The 22,924-nt window shown below is 36.2% G+C and overlaps 1 protein-coding gene across 9 annotated transcripts in view; it reads left to right on the plus strand.

Annotated features, from left to right (window-relative positions):
* LOC101742450 (protein pangolin, isoforms A/H/I/S) overlaps positions 1–22,924 on the plus strand; it is a 229,780-nt gene that overhangs the window by 194,338 nt on the left and 12,518 nt on the right. For 5 of the 9 annotated variants that reach the window (XM_038020919.2, XM_038020920.2, XM_038020923.2 and 2 more), the window contains 4 exons: positions 12,568–12,691; positions 13,108–13,204; positions 14,668–14,790; positions 15,671–15,790. In XM_038020919.2, the coding sequence (XP_037876847.1) occupies positions 12,568–12,691; positions 13,108–13,204; positions 14,668–14,790; positions 15,671–15,790 (464 nt within the window). The remainder of the gene's footprint in view (positions 1–12,567; positions 12,692–13,107; positions 13,205–14,667; positions 14,791–15,670; positions 15,791–22,924) is intronic. The other 4 variants (XM_038020921.2, XM_062676460.1, XM_062676461.1 and 1 more) reach the window with 1 other exon arrangement.

Consider the following 22,924-nt stretch of genomic DNA (forward strand, 5'->3'; position numbering starts at 1 on the left):
TCAAACCTTTGTACGTTCCGTGCAGACAGAAAGATAATGATTTTAATTACAAACCGTAAAACAATTACATTGGTAGCTGTGCAACATTTTTAGTGTTGAATTTATCGAACATTCTGTGTATATTGATCATATCTGTCTTTCGAATAGAATTAATCTAGTCATATATTTTTTAAGTTCAACATTATATATACTGGGTTTAAACTCCGTAAATCTTTTATTATTATTATTGCTTAAATGGATAGACGAGCTCACAGCCCACCTGGTGTTTAATGGTTACTAGAGCCAATAGACATCTACAACGTAAATGCGCCACCCACCTTGAGATATAAGCTCTAAGGTCTCAAGTATAGTTACAACGGCTGCCCCACCCTTCAAACCGAAACGCATTACTGCTTCACGGCAGAAATAGGCATCTGTAACAATCACAGAATAATTTAATAGCAAATGCTTATTAGAAAAAACGAAATAAACGACAAATGTACTGAAATTAATAAGATTTCAGAGAATGTTTCGTGATACCACTAAATACGCTGCTCTCAAGCTCCAACAAGGATTTTAAACGCTATTAATACTTAGGAAAGCTCAAGTTCCCTTGCGAGACAAATCATACTGTACTTGGGTATTAAGCCGATTGACTGAAATGTAACAAGAATGATTGCTATGTAGCTAAATATATAAACATCGTGTAATTTGGGAGTTACTAATATATATAAATATTCTGTAATGTATTAAAGAATGATGTAATTATTTAGAAAGAGCATTTTTACTAATAAAATCTTTTGCAATCTAACGCAATCGATTTAATTAAGTAAATAAGCTATTTAGCGGAAATTAATGTTTTAAAAATTGCATTTATTATTCAAATTAATGCTGATGCTAATAACTATAATTTATTTAAATAAAATATGTATTGCTCTAAAAAAAATCCGAGCGAATTCAAATCAAGTTGAGCTTCAAGTTTTGTGGAAATTTTGTAAATAAAGTGATCACTAGAATCAAGTCGATGTGGATGGTTAGAAATGATGCTAGGTTGTTTTGTTTTTGTTTTAATACATAATATAATACAATTCCTATTTGGGGTTGGGAGAACATCTGTCCCCGCCAAAATTACAATGAATATGAATTTGTAGATGCGACATCACGTCTTAATTTAGATGAATCTACTTGGGTTGGTTTAGATGAATCTACTTCATCACTGGTGGTAGGACCTCTTGGGGTCCACACGGGTAGGTACCACCACCCCGCCTATTTCCGCCGTGAAGCAGTAATGCGTTTCGATTCGACGGGTGGGGCAGCCGTTGTAACTATACTGAGACCTTAGAACTTATATATCTCGAGGTGGGTGGCGCATTTACGTTGTTGATGTCTATGGGTTCCAGTAACCACTTAACATCAGGTGGGCTGTGAGCTCGTCCATACATCTAAGCAATAAAAAAATAAAAAATAAAACTTGGGTGAATAACACTTAACACCGAGGGGTCCCAAGGCATAGTTTTCCACTTAAGTCAGACTGAAATTTACCGAATTAAATCTGATTTCGCACCACGAATGTTCGTCGTAAGTCAGTCGTTTGTTTCCATGAATGACGGGTAGCCGACATGTTTTACAGGGAGAAAGCGCGTCCCGAGACATGAGATACGTATGTGTCGTTGTGACCTGCCACCGACATGGCAGTAATGCGCTGTCACATTCGTCTTTTTGCCTCGCATACAGCGAAGATGGACGCGCATATTTTTGTTTAATGGTACAATCCGTAGCAACGATGTCGAGTTTATTGCTATACATATTCGACAACAGAGATTTAAGGTACAACTAAATGAGCTACATTTAGCAAATAAAAAAAAACAGCACTTTCCATACCGCTGTAAATTTTTATATCAATCAAAGAGGCAACGGCTTGCCTCTGCCCCTGGCATTGCCGAGGTCCATGGGCGACGGTAGCCACTCACCATCAGGTGGGCCATATGCTCGTCTGCCTACAAGAGCAATAAAAAAAAGCATATTAATTCCCGCGAAAGAAGAGGAGATTCTGTATGAATTAAAAAAAAAACAGACAGACGTCAAAATCAAACCTGATATGAGAATACTTATTGAACGCCAATATAGTAATAAAAACAAAATAGGTGGTCTTATCGCTAAGAGCCGTCTGTTCCAAACAACTATCAGATGGACAATAATCATTTAAGGAGAGATTTTGATCTTAATTAATAATGATTAATAATAAAAAAATTAACGTGTTCTTGTTTGAAAAGAACAGTGATCATAGTGATGCTAACGTGTGACGAAGCCGCAATCTCAATATAACACGAATTTGATTTCATAGTAATTGTGAAATAAGTTTTGTGATTAGTATGTTCAATTTGTAAAATTGTTTATTTAGTAATAAATGAGTGATTGACCTGATTGTGATCAATCTTTTTTTTATTTTGAAAAAAATATATTTTGAAAAACAAAAAAAATGAAAAATTAGAGAAAGTTTTAATTAGAGAAAACGTTACTTTTTTAGCCGCAAAATTGAAAACGACCCTTTATCTATACATGTACATAATTATTAAGACTAAAAATAATATTCCCAAAATATTGATTACCGATTTTCGTTGACGACAGTACCACAATGAGTCACGGTGGCTCGGTGCAATGTACAGTGTACACGTACGTTAGCAGATTGAGATTGATGCGAATTGGCCGGCTCGTAGCTTATTTTGTTTTTAAATTTAATCATTTGTGGAATCGACGACAAAACGGCTCATTTAATTACGTCTTCCTTTTACTTTGCTTGGCTGAGAATTTTGTCTAATTTTAGCGTCCATTGATGGGTAGCGACCGAGATCAGAATGTAATGGTCTTTTTATAAGCACTCTTGGATGTGTTACTAGGCGCGAGTTAAAGGCTTAAATTGTGTTAAGCGGTAATCCCACAGACCTACTCGCTTCGAGCTTTAAGCTCGTATCAAAACGTTGCTCAGCGAGCGCTCTGTACGGTTGACAGCGGCGTAACTATATTCATGGTAATGTCAGTGTTTTTGACCGGCTGATTACTGACGAGCAGTGGGCCGTTCGATTGTCTATCTTTGACGGAAGAAAGACATAACATGACTGGGTTGGGTTAATCTCGATTTTTTGTTTTTCGAACACCTATTTTTAAACCGCTCAGAAGAAGCAAGTCCGAAGAAAGATCCATTCAAATATTTCGTGTAATTGAATGAGCAAATTTTAATTTGAACCGGATTTTGTGATTAAAGTTTGGATAATCAATAACAAAGAGATAAGTGTATTTGATTGTACTGCATTGTAAAGTCTCTGAGCTCCTTTCAGATTTAAATACAGACAGAACGAAAATTAGAACTATTCATGTTTACAATAAATAAATAATAATAATAAATAAATAAATATTTACTAACAATCACGCCACGTTAATTGGTCCCGTGATAAGTTCGTAAAGAACTTGTGTTACAGGTACCAGATAACGGAAATAAATGTAAGATTTTTATTATACACATACATATATTTAATATACATCCATAACCCTGGAAAAGATATTTATATTTATCATACAAATATCTCCCCTTGGCGGGATTCGAACCCCCCCTTGTGTAGTGACCATGTCACTTACCACTACACCAGACGGCCGTTAACAATAACATTAATTTTGTCTTTTTCCAAAATAGAACAATGAAAATTATGAGTCGTAAACACTCCAAGGCCATACCGTGTTCCTAAAGTACAATATAAATTGCACACATAACAAGTATACAGAGGGTAAATACATAAATATTCGTCGAGGCTATTCCAATCTCCTAACGAAAGCCTCCTCCAGTACCGTACGTCAAAAACATAATTGGCATGCCCTCCGTTGTCCTGCCCGGATGTACTTAACACTGGATGTGGCATATTAAAATTTATTTATGAAACAATGTTTCGTCTCTCGTATAGTGTTCGCGATTTTACCTTTACCTACAGACGTGAAATAGTTAAAGATTTCTCAACCAAATTGAGATAGTTTCAGGTGTTAACTTGTATAGTTTTCTGGGTAAATTAAAATATTCATGAGTTTAATGTTTTCTTTTAAATAAGGTCAGATCTACCGTATGCGAACATTCGTGTGTTGTTGTTTTTTCCTAGGGCTTTTTCGTCTACTCTATGATGTTGGCCTCAAACTATTTTTTGTGAGAAAGAATAAATGCTTAAATAGTCGGAGTTTAGATATCAACCTGTGAGGCGAATATTTCCCACCACCGTTTTTACAAACAATAGATAAACACGATATATATGTATTCGAATCTTTGTTATTGTTCTTTATTAATCAGTTACCGCCTATTGTCCAAATATACTATCCTGTTGACTGTTTTTGAATTTTAATTGTTTTTGAAAATTTTTGTTCTGCATTAAGGTATATTCTCTCTCTCTCTCTCTTTCTCACTCTCTGCTTCATGCAACAACGGAATACGGGATCGAATTGCTTTTTTTTTCTTTTTCAGAGATCATTTGCATGTAAAAGACAGTAGAATCCACCAGCCTCCATTCTTTTCTATTTCGCGTTTCGTTAATTTACCATTACGGCAATCTGATTGCTGTGTGTTATGCGCATCTAGTTAAACATAAATCACGTAAATTCCACAGCAGAGAGTATCATCCTTGTGTTTCTTTTATGTAGATCGGGAGAAATAATTAAAATAATGGTATTCCTAAAATAAGTCTGCCATTATTTTTTGAGCTATAAAGTGCATAGAAAATTTACTGGTGGTAGGATCTCTTGTGAGTCCGCACGGGTAAGTACCACCACCCTACCTATTTCTGCCGTGAAGCAAATTCGGTTTGAAGGGTACGGCAGCCGTTGTAACTATACTTGAGACCTTAGAACTTATATCTCAAGGAGGGTGGCGCATTTAGGTTGTATACGTGTATGGGTCCAGTAACCACTTAACACCAGGTGGGCTGTGAGCTCGTCCACCCATCTAAGCAATAAAAAAATAATAATGGACAGAATGGTTATACGTTATTCTGTGAGTTTAAATACAAATTAAGATAAACAATGTAAGTCTCTTCAAAGTTTCGTGTATCATTGTACACACATACATACATCTGCATAACATCGAGAGAGGTCATCGAACCAGCCTTCCCTGCTCCCCTATAGCAGATTCGAATACCTCCCCCTACAGAATTGAACGATTAGATTTTCTTGAAACGGACTTTTCGCATCGATACATTGAAATTGAAATGCTGAGAATTTTTGTAAAGAGTTTTATAGAATATATTTGAAAAGACTAGGGATATATTATATGATATTTATATTGCTTTTGTTTTTTCTATTGATAGATGAGCATTTCTCAAAATTATTGCACAATAGACTTTAGCCTCTGTCCCATTTTTTTAATATTTTGTTCCGGCTAATATATTAGTTCATTACTACTTTTTATAAATTGTGTAAGCAGTATAACTACTCTACTTATTAGAAAGGAAAAAAACAGATATAAATACAATGAGATTTTTTCATTAAAAATATATATCATAAATCAGCTTCAACCAGTTGTATGAAAAGTGCAGTGTCCTAATCTCAATATCTTACCAAACCATCGATCTTTAGTTGAATGGACATGGGCATTGTATAAATAAAAAATATTATTTATTTATAGCCATAAGTCTCAATTCATCCTAAAACATCCTTTTTAACATTACTTTATAATTAAATTTCTAATTAATGATTTTAACTTGTCCCGTAAAAAGTTCCACCTAGAAATTCCAGTTTTTGTTACCATAATTCTGAAGAAATATGAGAATCGATTAATGCAATTATATTTTACAATAATGGTAGCATTAGCCGGCTTGGCATCCGTCTTGTTTTAATTTCGACTAGTTCTTTCTGGTGCCGGTACGAACGATAAAAGTCAATATTTAAGCTAGCGGTCAGAAAAAAATTCCACCTTTGTTACTCATAAAACATAGATAAGTGCAGATTTTATTGTTATTTCACTTAACCTACTATTAAAGCTCCCATTCTTGATTTCGTTAATCAAATCGAAATAAGAGTAATCGTGTGAGTTGCATGTGTTTACAAATAAAATGACATGTTGTTCTTGATTTGTTACTTCTTTTTTTGTTACTTTTGTGTGGTAACGTATAAATGGAAAAGAGAGTAACAAAATAGGAAATCATTAGGCTGAGTATATATAATATATTATTATTATTATTTAACTTTCTGTTTAAATAAATTTTATAATAATTATTGCAATTACAACGGCGTCAATTTCTTTGTTTTTTTGTTGTACTATTACAGATTTGTTTGATTATTGTGATTGTGATTTGTGATTATTGTGATTTGATGTTGATGTATTGATGTAATAGATTGGGAGTTTTTTGTTAGTATTTTTCTATCAGTTTGATTAGTTTATTTAAAAACAAATGCGGCTTTTAAATATCTGCTTGTTTTAATCTAAAAGTGCGATCATAGTAAAGAGAGAACTACTGCATGATATTCCTTCTGATGTGGTGGGCTAAATTTCAAAATATCTGTTGTTCTGGGTAACGTAAAAAAAGGGTTCTTTTACACTAACACTTTTTTTTTCCTACCTATGCTGATAGCCTTGAGAGGCTATTTCAGCTTCGCCCTAACGTTTGTAGGTGAGCTCACGGGGCTCAACCGGAGAGTTGCTAACACTGACCCTAGCAAGAGCAGTGCTTCGCAGAACCTACCACCGGATCGAAAACGCGACCCACTGAGAAGATCCGGCGAGAAACTCAGTGGGCTGTGTCTATGGGGTTAATTCGCTCGTCGAGCCCTTCGTCGCAAGCGACGGGTTCGACTCTAACCTCTGCTGAAAAAATGAGGCGCTACCGCGAAAGACTTAAAGAAAATCCACAAAAGATGGAGGAGCAGCGAATACGAAACATAGAAAGGATAAAATCTAAATATTTATATAAATCAGTAAGTGAGATGTCAGAAGACGAAAAAAATAAACAAAGACAAAAGTGGCGTGCCTGTGTTTACACCTTGGCCTATCATGGCCTTTTTCTTCGACACATTTTATCAAGGCACCGATATGTTATTCCAGATTCGTCTAATAATCCGCTGCATTTTGTATCGAGTATGAACGCTGTAGAAATAAAAATATTATTACGTTGTCCATTTTTCTGGTGCCAAAGATGTGATTATGATTTATACGATCACTATCCAGCCGATGAATGTGATTATTGCTATTAAAGGTTTTTACTGAATTAGAAACCGTTAGGCCTCCTTTTCATTATGATTAAAAAAGAACTGAAACGATATTTTTGTTACCTACTCGTAAATGTTCCTAAATATTTGAATAGGGTATTTTTTAAACGAAAAATGTTTAAATGTCCTTTGACAGCAGTTCATACTATAATCTACATATATAAATATAATTATAATTATTTTTAACACGGGTCAAAGTTTATTATAATTTGAACTACTTCGAAAACTAGCCTTATAAAATCCTAGTTTGTTACCAGTATTCCATTTTTGTTACTGTCCCATAAAAGCGGACACGTATTTCTTTTCAAATTTTTTATTTATTATCTTAAAACCTGCAATTTTTTTTAAAAAAGCAAAAGAAGTGTATTGTTATTTCATTTGTGAACGTATTTAAAAATAAAACAACATCAAAACTTCTTTACTGTGATTTTAAAACAAAGTTGTGGGCAAATGGTAACGTAAAGGATATATTACAACTTATATAAGTAACATTTTGCTGTAAATGTTAACAGTTTTTTATAGACACGTAAAATGATGGTTATGTCACCCTATTGAAATGCATAAAAGTTGGCGAAATTGATTTGGTGTTTTAATTAACGTAATTGATAGATGGTAACAAAATAAGAATATTTCTCCGCCCTTGGTATATTTCTACACATTTCTCTACTTTATTACATATTAAACCTCAGAACAAACCTCATATTCAAAATCTTTAGACACCTATCTACAAATGAAAACAAAAAAAATGCTTTAGTTTAACATTTTTATTTTAGTACATTATTTTATTGGTGGTGCATTTATTTTGAGAAATGCTCAGATACATATACACTTTTTTTGATAACGCCATCTTGTTGTGTCTTTAGAGCGGTTAGTTGCCTTAAATTAAGAAAAATAGTGTTATTATTCGCCAATAGGTGTAGGGAAGAGTTGATTATTGAAAACACGAATAAAACAACATTTTTTTAAAATATATCGTAGCTAGATCGATTTATCGCCCCCGAAATCCCCTGTATACTAAATTTTATGAAAATCGTTGGAGCCGTTTCCGAGAGTCAGATTATATATATTATATTAATATACAAGAATTGGTCGTTTAAAGGTATAAGATAAGATATGTTTTTTGTTGGGGACTTATTTTTAAGAAGTAAACCTAACACAGAGTAATTATTACCTTTATTCTTAAATCTTACAAGAAATTTGTTTAATTAAATATCAAAACATAATAAGAACAAAAATCATCATAAATTTGTAAGGGGCAGAAGATAACGATTATACCCTAGACGCCTTCGTCTCATCAATGGTTTCCGGTTCCGGCTACCGGGCTTGCAGTTTCCAGTTCCGGATCGAATATGGAGGAATGAAACGAAAAAAAAAAACTCAGACACGAATATTTTATTCATTTTACGGTGTAACTATTCTGAGACCTTAGAACTTATATCTCAAGGTAGGTGGCGGCATTTACGTTGTAGATGTCTGTGGACTCCGGTAACCGCTTAACACTAGGTGAGCCGTGAGCTCGTCCACAAATCTAAGCAATAAAAAAAGTATATTAATTTTCATATCAATAATATCATATAATTTTCAAATATTTCGTTACTAAGATAAGCATAGGCAATCTAAACACGACCTTATGTAATAAGACTGAATAGATATACAAGTTAACTTTCCCTCCAAGTGCCACTAATCACGCAACTTCAGTTAGTTGCCAACTGAGTGACAGGCTCAGAAATAGATGAGTCTGTGCATTGTTTAATTGATATATAACTCTTTGAATACAACACAAACATGAATAAGTTTGTTGACCGTTGAAATTAAGTATTGTGAACCAATTAATTCAAAAGCAAACAAAAAGATGCAAAAATTAAAAACTTTTATAAAACGAATTGAAACGAAGTAGTTTGTGTTTATTTTAAACTCGAATTCTCAACTAAGTCTAAAACTAGACCAAAATTTCCAAGGTCGTTTTCTGAAATCCACCCACCCACACCAGTACGGCGCGCCCAGTCACTCACACTAGCTCCGGACACGTGTACGAGCACCCCTACACATGGTTACCATGACAACGCAGCATCCTACTTCCACGCCCACTACCCCGGGGGCGACCTCTCAAGATATGACGCCCTACTTCGTTCGCATTGGCGAACCAAAGGGGTGTAGGTAATGCGCGCTTGTGTGTGTCGCGTCGGCGTTCCTCTAGAATTCAACGATTCCATTTTAAAATTCGGAGAAATCGATCCTCAAAATCTAACTCTAAAACCTGTATAAGAATATTGCGGGACCAAAGTCACTCGAACTTTTTTTATTCCTACCTATGCTGATGGTCTTGAGAGGCTATATCAGATTCGCCCTAACGTGTAGATGAGCTCACGGGGCTCAAACCAGAGTGGTGCTAACACTGGCCCTAACAAGAGCAGTGCTTCGCAGAATCTACCACCGGATCGGAAACGCGACCCACTGAGAAGATCCGGCGTGAAACTCAGTGTGTCTGAAGGTTAAGATTTTAGATTAGATTCAATTTTAAAATTCTGAAAAATCGATTCTCAAAATCTAACTCTAAAACCTGTATTGCGGTACCAAAGCCACTCGAACGTTCGCAACATTTCGCTCGTTAACAAACCCATTCAGCTCTGAAGTATCAGTCGATTGAGGCAACATTTCTCGCGTCCTGTCGCCACGAGCTCCAATTAGCGACTGGAACTCGCTCGAGTGGCTACGACGTCACGCGGCATTTTCAACCGGCCTCAATAACTACCCTCTCAGCGATTTCTTCAACAGCGTACCACTCCACCTGGCCTTCATTAGGGACTTCGATGTATACATAAACCTGAAAAGGCAATGTAGTCGAATTCAGAACAAAAAGTAAGAATAAAAAAAAACACATTTTAACGAGAGAAGTTGTTTAGCTAATAACAGTTGAACTCTTTCATTCGCTTTTCAAATTTTAATCACTAATTGCGTGATTAAATTTTTGAATGATTACGTCCTGTCAGTGGAACAAAGAGGGCTCGACGTCTTTTGTTTCTACCGGTCGCGCCATAGACAAATCTTATTATGGAAATATTTTCAAATTAAGAACTCGCTCCCGCATTATGCGTCTCGACTGTCATCATTGTCTATGGTTTCTTTTTGTTCGTCCTCGCATGTCGAGGTTTTTCGACCACCGTTTCGGTTATATTTTTTAAACCTTTTTCCCGAGCTGTCCGGAGCGTGAATGGAGGGGCATTGTTTGTTCGTGTTTTATTATTAATTAGTGGGGCTTCTTTGTTCGTGGTAATTATTGTCTTAATAAGCAGTTCCTGCTCGAATACGGACGAGCGTTGAAGGGATTGTCAGCCCTTTTACTTTTAAACGGTTCGAAATGACGTTCGATTTTAGAACAGGTTTCTTTTGCCTCACGTATTCTGTTGTAAGATTTAGTTCAAAAGTCAACATGTACCGGGGGAATGACTGGCAGGTTTTTTATTACCAGTTCGATCGCTGCCAATACTTATGTTCATTACTTGCGACCGTCGTGAAGTCGCTTTTAAATATAAAAAAACAATTTGTTCATCGCCACTAGAAACCTTGAGATATAATTTTTAAACAAGCGTCGCGTCATCGAATCCTAACGTTTATATCACATAATAAAGTGTTGAAAAGAAATTCTCCGTTTTAATTAGAGGTGAGACACTCAGGTCGGAAGTGCTGCGCTGAATGGTGCTCGTCGGGCGCCATTTTGCATAATTGGGCCGCCGAGGGTAGAACGAAATTTATACTGTGCCGTCGCCAATTTACTTGCTAATGATGCGACTACCCATACAGAGAGATTGTCGCTTTTTTGTTAGCAGCTCTTTATGCGAGGGCTGTTAGTTGAGAATCTTGTTTGGGAAAGTTTTTTTTTTTTTTTTTTTCAATAAAATTAGACGCAGCAATTCCTTTTTGGGACTGGTTGCGTGAAGTAGGAAGTATATTTGCAAGTGCCCAATTGTATTAGATCTAAAAAGGTTATCTTTAGATTTTTAGATTTATTTAAATTATTAGATTTGTTTGTATTGAATAGGCTCCGAAACTACTGAACCGATTTGAAAAATTCTTTCACTGTTTGGAAGCTACACTATCCTAGAGTCATTTTTTTTTAAAAAAATAGGTATCCTTACTAAAACTAATAATGTAACCCAAGGTGTAAAAAAATTACCTAAAATATTCTTACATCGCGTGCGCTGCGAAAACTATTGATGATAGAATAAAATAATGTACTATGACTTTATAGAACACATTCTCATTTACAAAAAGTGTCGCGACAGCATATGTCTAACTATTATAGTTATTCCACAATAAGTGTTCTTGTATTGTATAATTTTGTCATAACGTGTTCTAATAATTTTGTTTTTGTCGCATTGGCCACAACACACTTATTTATACCGATTCTTCCGAGTCTTACGTCCGACTTAGCAACTGTAGGAATTGGTGGAAAAGTTATTGAATTATTAAACAATGTTACAGCTAAGACTTTTGGATAGGGTAGTAGTTCTAACAATTCGAGGTAACTGATAACTTCCAATCATGTCGACGTTGAGCCAACCTTATTAAGGGACCACACTTGGACTAATCGAGCTGCTTGATGCTTCTCTTAGTTGGAATTCAGCCCATCGGTCGTTTAATGTGTTATCCGATTTTTTGACAACGTGAATTCTATTCCTGTTTACTAAAAGGCTTTCAAAATCATACTTCCGACGTCGGATTATCCTTGATATACCTATGTATCTGTTGCAGTTTAACAACAAGCTTGGTTCTCTCTACGGTTCTATTAAGACTCTTATTTGATGCATAGTTTGTAAATCACCGTACCTTGTTCCTCAGGTGTCGTGATACATTAGGGAACCCGCAAATGACCAACTTCAGAGTATCTAATGTTGCTCATTCCTACTGGATTCTTGTGTTAACTGGTCAAGTTCGACTTCTTGTTACAGGCGTGACCCGCTATCGTGTTATGATACCAATTAATATCAAACGTGTTTGTTTATCTGTTGACTGACTTGGTAGGTGCAGTAGTCAGCGCCGAGGGTCGTGGGTTCGATACCCACATCTAGTAAACATTCTTGGGATGAACAGGTTTGATTGCTTTTTGTCTGGACGTTTATTATGTATATTTTTAAACGTATATCAGTATGTGTGTCAGTCTTTGGTATAGATAAGACAGGGAATCCCAATTTGAGGGCGGATGACCGTGCGTGATTTGTTCCCAGTTATTATAATTTTTGGTATAAATATCTAAGGCAGTAATCATACTAATAAAACAATAAACGTATTTTTGGCATTTATAAATATTGTTCTAATGTACCTACTTTATTTTTAAAGTGTTTCTAATTGTTTCAGACAGGAAAGATGGGCTTGCCAGCAGGTGGTAGCCTATCGCTGTTCTGCCCTGGTGGAGATCTGGGGCAGCCCCCTCCCGCGCATATGGGCATCCCCCCACCCTACCAGCTAGATTCTAAACTAGGTAAGTTTTGTTTTTTTATTGTTTAAATGGTTGGACGAGCTCACAGCCCACCTGGTGTTAAGTGGTTACCGGAGCCCATAAACATCTACAACGTAAATGCGCCACCCACCTTGAGATATAAGTTCTAAGTTCTCAGTATAGTTACAACGGCTGCCCCACCCTTCAAACCGAAACGCATTACTGCTTCACGGCTGAAATAGTCAGGGTGGTGGTACCTACCCGTGCAGACTCATAAGAGATCCTACCACCAGTAAAGTCAAAGCTCTGTATTGATTTGCAAGCAGTGTGTAGAATATCCGCTGAATATTCCAAGAAGTTTTTTTATGCCCCGAAGTATCTTCATCAAGTTCTTCGTTTTTAAAGAAAATATGTTTGATAACTGTATAATGTTTGTTGGTATTTCTCGTGTATTACAGCGGCTGGGCTAGCGCGAACACCCATGTACCCCTTTCCGGGGGGTACGTACCCTTACCCTATGCTCAGTCCGGAGATGTCGCAAGTTGCGGCTTCCTGGTAAGTTTGTAACCTAAACTTTCATTTAGTAAAACTTTGAATTAGGTATTTGAAAATTTGTAACGAAATTACTTGAACACTAGCTTTAATGTAGGTTCAGTGCATATTTGTTATCGTTTTAAATTGTACATTTTTTTTTTTTTTAAATATTTTCCTAAGAACTTTTATTTAAGGGCAATTCTCAATGATAGAGATTTTCGATATATCCCTGGTATTTTTAAGGTTTCCTTGAAACATTCGTGCAACGTAACTAAGCAATAGATCGCGCGCTTCGTTTGGATATCGATGCTTTAATATCCAAAAATGAAAATTTAAAATTAAATTCTAATTTTTTTTTATTGCCCATGTAGGCAGACGAGCATACGACCCACCTGATGGTGAGTGGTTACCGTCGCCCATGAACTTCAGCAATGCCAGGGGCAGAGCCAAGCCGCTGCCTACCGCAATTAATTAAATTACCATTTACGGGTTAATATTTAAATAATAATTCGGAACACTGCATCGCAGTTCGGTCTCAGACTTAGACGAGAGATATAAAAAAATACACACGATAAAGAATATAAAAGTGATAATCACTACAGTAATACAAATCTCATGTTATAACATTTCAATAAAACATTGGTTATTTTGATACGACCTAAATGTATATTGTCATTGACTATGACAGCACGTTTGCTGTAACGATATTAGACTTGAATTAAGTGTATATTTTTGTGTCGAAGACAGCTGAGATTGCGTTGCTCTTAGTTTGCTACCGTAAATAGTCGCTCATCTCTAAAGACAAGAAGGCGTTGTGTTCTAAGCGACTCTCGTTTGAAGACTGACTTGTCATAGTGACAGGGAAGCGTATCGTCTAAGTTGCCGATTGACTTGTCACATTTGAACGTAATGTAACATACAGACGAATTCGATCATGCAGATTTTATTGGATTTCAAATGTGGAAATGTGTCCGTTGCGAATGTTACGCTATAATCAAACGCTCAAGTCACTTGGAACTAATAAAAAAAAACCCTATTTCAGTGTGGCTGGATTACTCAGTCCTCGCCAGCGAATGGTCTTAAAATCAACACATAGCACACTAAAAAAAAAATTTGATAATTTGTTGACAGATTTCTCTATCAACATAATTTATTATATTACCGGATTGAACATAAATGTATCTAATGAAAAACAAAAATAAGGTGCACTAAAATGTATTACTACAATTTTCGCGACTTGTGTTACTCTTTAGTAATGATTAATGAAACATTTTCTTGTATTGCACTTAATAGCATCGAATTTTAGACTTGCCTTTTTTTCGAACTGATAGATAGATCGAGAGATATACGAGCTGTATGATCAGCGAACATAGCCAATACGAAATCTCGTAACCAAACTGGCGGATACTGAGTAATTCCGGTCGGGCTGTAGCCAATAATTTTAATTGTGTATTCAAAATGATGCTTTAAACATTGCATTTAAGGTTGACATACGGTCATCATTTCGACAGGCATACTCCGAGCATGTATCCTATATCGTCGGCGGCGAGTGGCTTCAGGAGTCCATACCCCACGTCATTGCCTATTTCTAGTTCTAGTCTATCAAGGTTAGTTTATGATGTTATACCACGTGTTAATTTGACTTGTGTTTATTAGATCCTTCTATATCCGATGATGGTTTGGTGAGATGTTTGCTGCGGTGAGATAGTAATTAGGAAGAACAGATTACGTAAATTTAAACACTATAGAATATTTTAATCGTTCATATCGAGGAGGGCTGAAAGACTATTTGGCTTAAGCGACATTTTCGCAACCTCACAGGAGAGCCATTTAAAGTTTAAAACTTGGAAAAAAAAATTACATCAAAAACAACTTCTTCAGGTGTTTGAATGAAGTAATCTTAATTGTAGTTCAATTAAAAATATCAAACTGTTGATGCTAATACCAATTAAAACGCACCTTTAATTACAAAGATAAATGTCAACAACAGACAAATGATAAAGGGGGAAGAGGTCGATCGAAGAAGACATGGATGGAGTGTGTGAATATATGAGAGAAAGAGGAGTGAGTGTTGAGATGACGGCTGATAGAGAAGAATGGAATAAAAAAATTCGCTGTGCCGACCCCACCTAGTGGGATAAGGTGGAGACAAAGAAGAGGAAGAAAGAAAAAGAGAAATGTTGCATATTATTATTATTGTTCTTTTCTTTTTTTTTTCTTAGCAGACGCTGGTACGTATTTATTATTTACGGGCCTTAGCCAAGTAAATAATAAGGAATAAATATTATTAATGTCCGTTAATTGAGTTTTCTTCTGTTTCTAAAAACTACGAACTATTATTACTATTATTATTATTATTATTTTTTATTGCTTAGATATGTCGATAGAAATGTCGCTTAAACAAAATTGCCTTTCATCCCTAGATATGATTGGATCCTTTTTTTATATGCGAATATCGTCCATAATGTATTTGTTTAATTGTTATAGTGAATTATACCGGTTTTCTCCGACGCTGGGCGGGGGTCTCGGTTTGGGTCTAGGACCTGCGCTGGTGCCCCCTCCCCCCTCGAAGGCGGACCTCGATTCCCACCATTCGCGGTATGCTAGGTAAGTTCCAGTCAAATGTATTCATATGTAACAACAAATCAGGGTCGGTGTTCAGTAATCTCTTGACGTCCTCTTTCTGAATTGTAAATAAGGTAGGTAATCATCTCTGGATTCGTAGATATTTTACCGCTGACGCTTATCATCACGTGATACATCCCCTGATCGTTGTTTGACACTAATAAAAAGACATGTATCAATTAAACGAATTTAACTAAGTTTCCTAAATATATCGGTAGAGATGTAAATGTGATGACCCGGTGAAGACGTACAACCCTGAAAAAAAGAAAGTCTAAAACCCGATTATAATGCTCATGGATCATGATGATTAAAGGATCTACTCACAAAAAAAAAACATCAAAATACATTTTATAAGCATTGCAAAAGTAGTGGTTTGTTTTAGGAATATATTTTAAAAATAAATTATTGATAAATAACTTCTATACTCACGTTACAAATTCAAATGGAAACTCAATTGAAATAATAAAAATATTTATTATAAATGCGAAAGTGTTTGTAAGGTTTGTTATTTCATCATACACTAATACTTCATATAATTCGTGCAGAGCAGATTGTAGCAATAATATTATTTGCGGGGCATTTTTGTTTGTTGGTTGAAGGATAGCATAACTACTCTATATCATAGATTTTTTTATTGCCGTTTTAGGCAGACAAGCATACAGCCTGATGGTGAGTGGTTACCGTCGCCCATGGATTTCAGAAAGAGCCAATTCACTGCCTACCGTTAGATGCGAAAAATCTACAAAATCAATATCACTATTGACGCAAATTCAAATATGATACGCGGTTCTCAACACTACATTATGCAAATAACTCACTCTTAAATGCGATTATTACCATTTGACTCTTCACACAGCAAGGCTGGTTTATACCAATCACTTTTGAAGTCGTCGTGGCCTAAAGGATAAGACGTCCGGTGCATTCGTGTTGAGCGATGCACCGATGTTCGAATCTCAGGCGGGTACGATTTTTTCTAATGAAATATAATAAGTACTCAAAAATGTTCACGATTGACTTCCACGGTGAAGGAATAACATCGTGTAATAAAAATCAAACCCACAAAATTATTTCGGTTTGAAGGGTGGGGCAGCCGTTGTAACTATACTGAGACCTTAGAACTTATATCTCCAGGTGGGTGGCGCATTTACGTTGTAGATATCTATGGGCTCCAGTAACCAGTTAACACTAGGTGGGCTGTGAGCTCGTCCACCCATCTAAGCAAAAAAAAAACTTAGACCGCTTAGAATCTGTAACGATAGATTCTAGTTCGATCTATTCTGTATGTGTTTCATGGGGAGAGATTTGGAGAATCGTTTGAGGTACCACACCCTGTAGATCATCCCTATTACCTAGAAAAACAGTAATGATGTTAATCCATAATGCGTTTTCCAAGACCATTTCAGCAACGCATCATCAAGGCAACAAAAAAGTCGACTTGTGATTTTTGTTTTACGCGTCAATTGGGTCACTCTTGTGTAACTCAATTAACATACACCAATAACAAAACTAGACATCATGTCGTATTCACTAATTACTGACATTGACGCTTTGGTATTTATTATAATAATTTTATAAATAACATATTTCGTGGCACCCCTGTACACGTTTTATCTTCAATCTGTACTTCAGGGGGGTGGACAGGCGTATAGTGTAATAGTTTGTTGATAACATCTCTGCATGATAGCTTTGTATAGATTACACGACACAGTTTTATTGAAACAGTTAGTTAAATTTATGTCGTTTTTTTTTATTAATGAATTGTAGTAATCTACTAGCTAACCCGGCAGACTTCGTAGTGCCTCAATCGATAAATAAAAGACCTAAATTTTTGTATAAAATAAACTTAAAACAAACAAAAAAATCCATCTGACGGGGGACACATCAAAGGAAAAACAAAATTGTTATTTTTATTTAATTCCGAGCATTTTCATATTTATCTACTTTTTAAACCTTCTCTGGACTTCAACAAGTAATTCAAGACCAAAATCAGTCAAATCGGTCCAGTCGTTGTCGAGTTTTAGCGAGACTAACGAACAGCAATTCATTTTTATACATATAGATTTGATAATTATATTTATAAATACTCACATTTTTACTGTAATTATAAATCAGTAAGTAGCGCAGTTGTCGCGTGATATGCCGGTGTTTGAAGTTCTCAGATAGCTACCAAACTTTTTTTAGGAAATTAGGACTTAACTCGTATTTAATAACGTTCATGATTGAGGAATAACATCGTGGAATGATAAATCAAATCAAATAGTGACAACGCGTATTATACCCACCTGGATAGGTAACACCGGCCTACCTGTTTGTGCTGCAAAGCAGTAAAGTGTTTTGGGTTGAAGGCTGGAACAGTATTCAGGACAGGAACCAGGAACCCAACAACAGGAACAGTATTCAAGAAAACTGAGACCTCAAAATCAAATCTAAACATCTGTGCGCTTCGGTAGCCACTTAACACCAGGTTGGGCGTGAGTTCTTTCGCCAACCAACGACATTTAAAACAACAATAACAATCATAAATTAAAAACGGTGCAATAAAATAAAATATTCCGTCATTACTACCTCAAACTCAACTGTGTCACAGAGGGGTGTTGTTACATAAAGCAAATCCACGGCATGACCAATTGAATCGTTTAGTAAACTTACGCTATTATTAAATATTATTTTTAGTTTCACTTTACATGTGATTATTTACGAAAATTGTGTCGTTTGAAAAACAACAAAAAAAACATGTTAGCAATGAGATGATGATAGGTTTTTCGGAAAGATGTTCAAATGTACTACTACATCTATACTAATATATAAGTATACAGTGGTTTTTACGGATGTTCCGTTATAACTACTGAACCATGCATCCGATTGACTTAAAACTTGGTATCCATGTAGAAAATACATGTGCTTAATGGATAGGCTAATATTTGCTGGTGGTGGGACCTCGTGTGAGTCCGCTCGGGTAGGCACCACCACCCCGCCTATTTCTGCCTCGGAACAGTAATGCGTTTCGGCTTGAAGGGTGGGGCACCCGTTTTAACTATACTGAGAACTTCGAACTTACATCTCAAGGTTGGTGGCGCACTAACGTTATAAATGTCTATGGGCTTCAGTAACCACTTAACACCAGGTGGGCTGTAAGCTCGTCCACGCATCTAAGCAATAAAACAAAAACCGCCAACAGGACCGACTCGTTCATTGCCTTCAGACACACGATAAATAATTGAACCAAAAATGAATTCTGTGATATTTCGGGCTTCCCTTGCTCGATCAATCGTCAGGGCGTACTCGTGTCAAAAAAAGCCTCTTGGAGATATTTAATTAAGATGATATATGAGGCGCCTCGATTAACGGGCCAGCACGTGTACAGTCAGCGAGAAAACACAGCGGGCTCGAAGATAACATCGAATTTTATGATATGTCAAAAATTTAATTATTTTTTATGCAAACGATACCTTTTTTGCATCGAATCATGCCGATATTCATTTTTATTTCAACTTTTACGTTAAGCGTATTTCGTCTGCAAAATTATATTGTTCATTAATTTTTACTCACCGAGGCTGTTATATATTTTATTTCATTCACAAGAATATTTTAACTAAATTACTATTTTATTAAAGTATTTTATTTGAACTGTTTTAATTCGATGCCAGAAATGAATATTTATCAGCCAGTATAATGCGTTTAAGGGTTTTTTTTTTATGATTGAAAGATTACTGGTGGCCCGGAGGCCTTTCCAGTTTCACCAGGATAGGTGGGCGAGCAAAGGCTCAGCCAGGAGGGGTGGGATTTGCTAACAGCTACCCGAGCGCCTCCGAAGGAGACCTAACAGCTCAAGAGTAGCTGCTTCGCGAATGAATCTACTACCGGATCGGAATCGCGACCCGCTGAGAAGATCCGGCGAGAAACTCAGCGAGCTGATTCATGGGTTAGGTTGCACGGCGAACTCTTTGTCGAGTTCGACGAGTACGGTTACCGAGATCCCTAAGCCTGCTCCTAGTGTTAGAGCTGAAGTAAGGGGTAATTTCTCCTCAATGCATTCAACTCTGGAATTAACTTACCGCCGTGGTTTCCTTTATCTCTCGTAAAGCGAAATGTAAATAAAGTACGGTGTGATAAGATCTGGCTGTATCCCTTCTATTGCTGATGTCCACGGGCTACGGTAACACATGAGGATCGTCCGAGTTTCTGTTTGCGACAGAACTAAACTGTTAATGGTTTGAGAGAAACGTTTACGACTGACGTTTTTGACAGAAAAATAATATCGTATCAACAATTAATTATACTCACAGCGTAGTCATGATTTAATCAAATTGACTTATTAAATTCGACTGAGAATCTAATCTGTATTTTATCTGCACATAGTACCTACCTACGCGTCGTTAATGACACATTTTTTTTTTATTGCTTAGATGGATGGACGACCTCACAGCCCACCTGGTGTTAAGTGGTTACTGGAGCCCATAGACATCAACAACGTAAATGCGCCACCCACCTCGAGATATAAGTTCTAAGGTCTCAGTATAGTTACAACATCTTGTATATACGATTAGTAGTGAGGGAATTTATTTCAAGATTTTATTGTTGTTGTTTTTTTTGTGTTTTTTTTTTTCTTAATTTAAACGTAACACGAAACCGGCCGCTTTAGAGGAAGTCGTACGTTTTCAGATAAATTCAGGGTTGACAGCCAAAAAATATCTCAGAACTGTATGTAAGACATTATCGATGATAATCATAAATTATCTAATTTCGGAATAAATTTAAATCAATATAGTTAATTGGATGAAAAACAAAAATAGATTTTAAAAAAAAGCAAGTTTATTTTTAATGACATTAAACTTGAAGTTTTTTTTTTTTTTTAAAAGCGCTACACAGCCCTGACCGGCTCTTTTGTCCGACGGACTAATTTAGCTATATTAAACTTTTATAATGACATAAATCCACTCGTAACGTGTCACTGACAATGTATTTTATAGTTTTTCTCTATTTATAAAAATAAAATTCTACGACGTAACGGGAAGTCATTTCTCAAGACTGCTTTCTTTTCTATTTTTTTATTTTTATTCTTCGTCTTATATTTGGTCAAGATTGATCGTGATCTTTTTGTTCTTTTCCACGAATTTCATTACAGGAATATGTTTTCGAATTTTAATTTTGTTAATGAGGATAGACGACTTTGTATATAGGCCTTATGAATGTTTTCGATTTAGATCCGGCAGGCGGACTATTTTTAGGCTTACTTCATTATGCTTTTGGTTGTTCGCGCAGAGCTAACAACAATTAGACAGCACGCTTGGCAACCTTCTATCAAATTTTCGTAGTCACCAATGCACACGCATGCTTGCAGTTGGTTGGTAACCTGAAAACTTTTTATCATTGTTAATGTCATAGGCGACAACAAATAAAAGTTCAAGTTTAAGTCTCTTGTCGGCGTTCAAGTTGTAATGGACGCCGGTAACCCCTTAATACCAGATAGTACTCAATTAAAAAAAAGTAAAAAAAATAACATTGCATTATTTTGTGATTTAACTTGTTGTCTTATTAGCTATGTGTCGGTTTGAACCCACATAGATTGGTCCTACCTATCTTGCCCTATAAACCCTACCTTACCCTACCCTCCACAGCTTACAGCATAACAGTCGAGGTCAGTAATGAACGTCCCATGAATCAATGATTTTTCTGCGATTACTTTTGCAGTTTTGATGGGAGTGTATATCACCTACACAGAAAGGAAATGTAGGACAGAGATAGTTCATTAACCAGCCTTACAATACCAAAACACGATACCGTTGACGTTTTAAACAAAACATTATAAAAATAAATACAATTATGTAAATTCAAAAACAAAAAAATTAAGAATCGTAAACATGATGCTTATCTATCTAATTGTCTATAACGGTAAAAATTACAGGTGATTTTTTTTTTCAAAAATTCAAAAATGTTACCTCGATAATTACACAATCACTATTTAATTTTAACTAATGTCGGATTTATGTTACGATCAACGACGTATTTTTTTTTTTAAATTGCCCATCTAATACGCGAGCTTTCACTCAGTATTGTAATGGGACCATACCTTTTTTTTTAAATTATTATTGAAAGATTACTGGTGTCCCGAAGGCCTTTCCAGTTTCACCAGGACATGTGGGCGAGCGAAGGCTCAGCTAGGAGGGGTGGGATTTGCCAACAACTGCCCGAGCGCCTCCGAAGGAGACCTAACAACTCAAGAGCAATTGCTTCGCGAATGAATCTACTACCGGATCGGAATCGCGGGAACCATACATTCACAGTACAAAACTGCTTAACCCTAAACTATAGTTAGTACAGTCGAGGAGACATTTCGTAAAAAAATATATACATATATATAAAATAAATAAGATCTCGGAATACGTGTGTCCGCTGGGTTACGCCGGAAGCCGTCGTCTATTTCGAACCGGATGAACGCTGTTTATCGCCATCCGCCTTGTCGTGTCGTTAACACCTATGCCTCGCATTTACATACCGATGTCCCCCTTGTATCGATCGCTTGCTTCACAAATTTATATATTCCGACTTAATCGTGTCTTAACGAACGATTATGGTTACGATATTTTCGGTGCAATAGTAAAGGCTCGTTATCAAAAGTATTTTTTAATAAACACCATTATTATGTGAAAGGCTATTAAAATTTGGTTTAAGCGACTTTTTTTTTAATTGCCCTTGTTGGCAGACGAGCATACGGCCCACCTGATGTTGAGTGGTTACCGTCGTTCATGGACATCAGCAATCCCAGGGGCAGAGATTTCGCTAAAATTTCGCTTGCTTGCGACGAAGGGCTCGACGAGTAAATTAACCCTCAGACACAGCCCACTGAGTTTCTCGCCGGATCTTCTCAGTGGGTCGCGTTTCCGATCCGGTGGTAGATTCTGCGAAGCACGGCTCTTGCTAGGGTTCGTGTTAGCAACATCGTCAGGCTTGAGCCCCGTGAGCTCACCTACTAGTTAAGGTTCCGCTGAAATAGCCTCTCAAGGCTATCATAGGCTATATAGGTTAGGTAGGAAAAATAAAATAAAAAAAAAGATGTTTTTGATTGAACTTCAATTAAGTTTACCCCATTCAAATAGTTGAAGAAGTTTTTTTTGT

This window comes from Bombyx mori, chromosome 27 (assembly GCF_030269925.1).
Source record: "Bombyx mori chromosome 27, ASM3026992v2".
NCBI lineage: Eukaryota > Metazoa > Arthropoda > Insecta > Lepidoptera > Bombycidae > Bombyx > Bombyx mori.